The following is a 1,801-nucleotide window of genomic DNA, read 5'->3' as shown; positions in this document are numbered from 1 at the left end:
AGAGAGAGAGAGAGAGAGAGAGAGAGAGAGAGATCCCCTACCGTTGCTATGGAAAGAAAGCCAGTCGGATGGGGAGTGCGACATCTAGTGCCTGAATAATATTAATGTTTAAATGCATTTAGTGCAGAAGAATTCTTAGCTCTGTGATTGGATGTTTCTGGCCCAAATGCACATTGGGAGTCGTAGTAAACTTCTCCTTCCAAGTTTTTATGTAGCACAGGCTCAGTATTGAAATGTAACGAAGTACTCAGATATAAGTACATACTCGAGGTAATTGTACTTTACTTCGGCATTTCCCTTTTATGCACATTTTTTTACTTCTATTTCCCAACATCTCAAAAGGTAAATACTGTATGTTTTACTCGACTACATTTGTTTGACAACTTTAGTCACTTTCTCTCCAAATTTGGTGATTTAGAATTTGATGAATTGAAGGTTGTCTTCATGGTTTTAAGAAAATTATTTAAATTCAAGATAAATCAAGTATTAAAACAGTAAAATATTTCTTAAGCATAATGTATCTGTAAAACGATTAATGTAGTGAATATATACAGCATGGCTATGAATAACACTTCTCAATCCAGGACTTTCTCTTGTAAGTAAAAGTATGTGGGTACATGTAGGCAAAGGCTAATATGGTAGGCCTATAAATACTTCTTACTTAAGGATATGAATTGGCCACCTCTCCTTTGGAAAACATTCCACCTCATCCTAAATTCAGTTGTATAAAGTGTAGAAGAAGAAAAACGGTCAAAATGAACATAATTAGTTAATATTCAACCGGGAGAATGTCATGCCGATACAACCTGTAGATGTAGGCCTACTTCAACTCTGTCGATATCTAGGCTTCTGAATAAGCAATTATTTAAAAAGTCAGTGTTGAATGACAGTGCCCCCTGCGTTCTTCTCACTGTCCAATCAAATAGCTTTGAGTTTCTAGTTACTTGAGGAACTGTTGCTATGGACCTCACACTTAAACAAAGTTTTCGCCCTGGATGCTTCACAGAGGAAACAAAGCATTATTAGGGAGTTTATCATCTTCAGAGATGTAACAACTGATGTTGAATATTGTTAACTGTGTTTTAGGAAGAAAGTGCATGTGAAATGCAGGTCCAGTCGGTGCCTCTCGGCTCTGTCACCATCGGACCGCAGTCTTGGCGCAATGGGACGGTCCGCTCGATCCGGCGGGCGGAGCGCCTGGTACGGCAGACTCGGGCCAGACGATCCGGGACTTGCAGCCGGCCTCAGAGCTGCAGCGCCGCTGCCGGTTTCGCCCCAAAGCGCCAAGACGGCACAGCGGAAACAACCGAAGATAAGATCACAGAGGAGGAATGCGGTGAGAGTCGTGACTTCATCTGCAAAAACAAGATGTCGAGGCCCCAAACAGCAGGAGCGCTGGTGAGAAAACAAAGGCGTGCAAACAGATTTCATATAGGCCTAGGCCTATATTTGCTGACTTTAGGCTAAACCTGAAAACTGAGGCCAGGGATCACTTCACTGATCTGTCAATCACAAGGAACACCCTGTAGCTTACTACAGATTATTCTTTACACAGATTAATAAAACTGCATCAAAAACATCTGTCCTATAGGCCTACAAGTTTAAAAATATGATCTAAGTTTTTAACAATGTAGGATGAGGTGAGATGTTTCAATGGAGAAGTATTCCTATCATTTAGGCTACTTTAACAGTATAAATGTACTCTCACAAAGAAAGGTCTATTTAAGTACACTGTAAACCCTAATAAGTTCATAGAACTCAAAAATTATTTTGTAACAGATTACACAATAATATTTAAGTG

The 1,801-nt window shown here is 39.9% G+C and overlaps 1 protein-coding gene across 2 annotated transcripts in view; it reads left to right on the top strand.

Annotated features, from left to right (window-relative positions):
- The first annotated feature begins 912 nt into the window (after positions 1–912).
- ccdc105 (coiled-coil domain containing 105) overlaps positions 913–1,801 on the top strand; it is a 7,498-nt gene continuing 6,609 nt past the window's right edge. For both annotated transcript variants that reach the window (XM_034874945.1, XM_034874944.1), the window contains exon 1: positions 913–1,398. In XM_034874945.1, the coding sequence (XP_034730836.1) occupies positions 1,105–1,398 (294 nt within the window). In that variant the 5' untranslated portion in view covers positions 913–1,104. The remainder of the gene's footprint in view (positions 1,399–1,801) is intronic.

The sequence above is a fragment of the Etheostoma cragini genome, chromosome 6 (genome assembly GCF_013103735.1).
Source record: "Etheostoma cragini isolate CJK2018 chromosome 6, CSU_Ecrag_1.0, whole genome shotgun sequence".
Classification (NCBI taxonomy): Eukaryota; Metazoa; Chordata; class Actinopteri; order Perciformes; family Percidae; genus Etheostoma; species Etheostoma cragini.
This window is presented reverse-complemented; position numbering and strand designations above follow the sequence as displayed.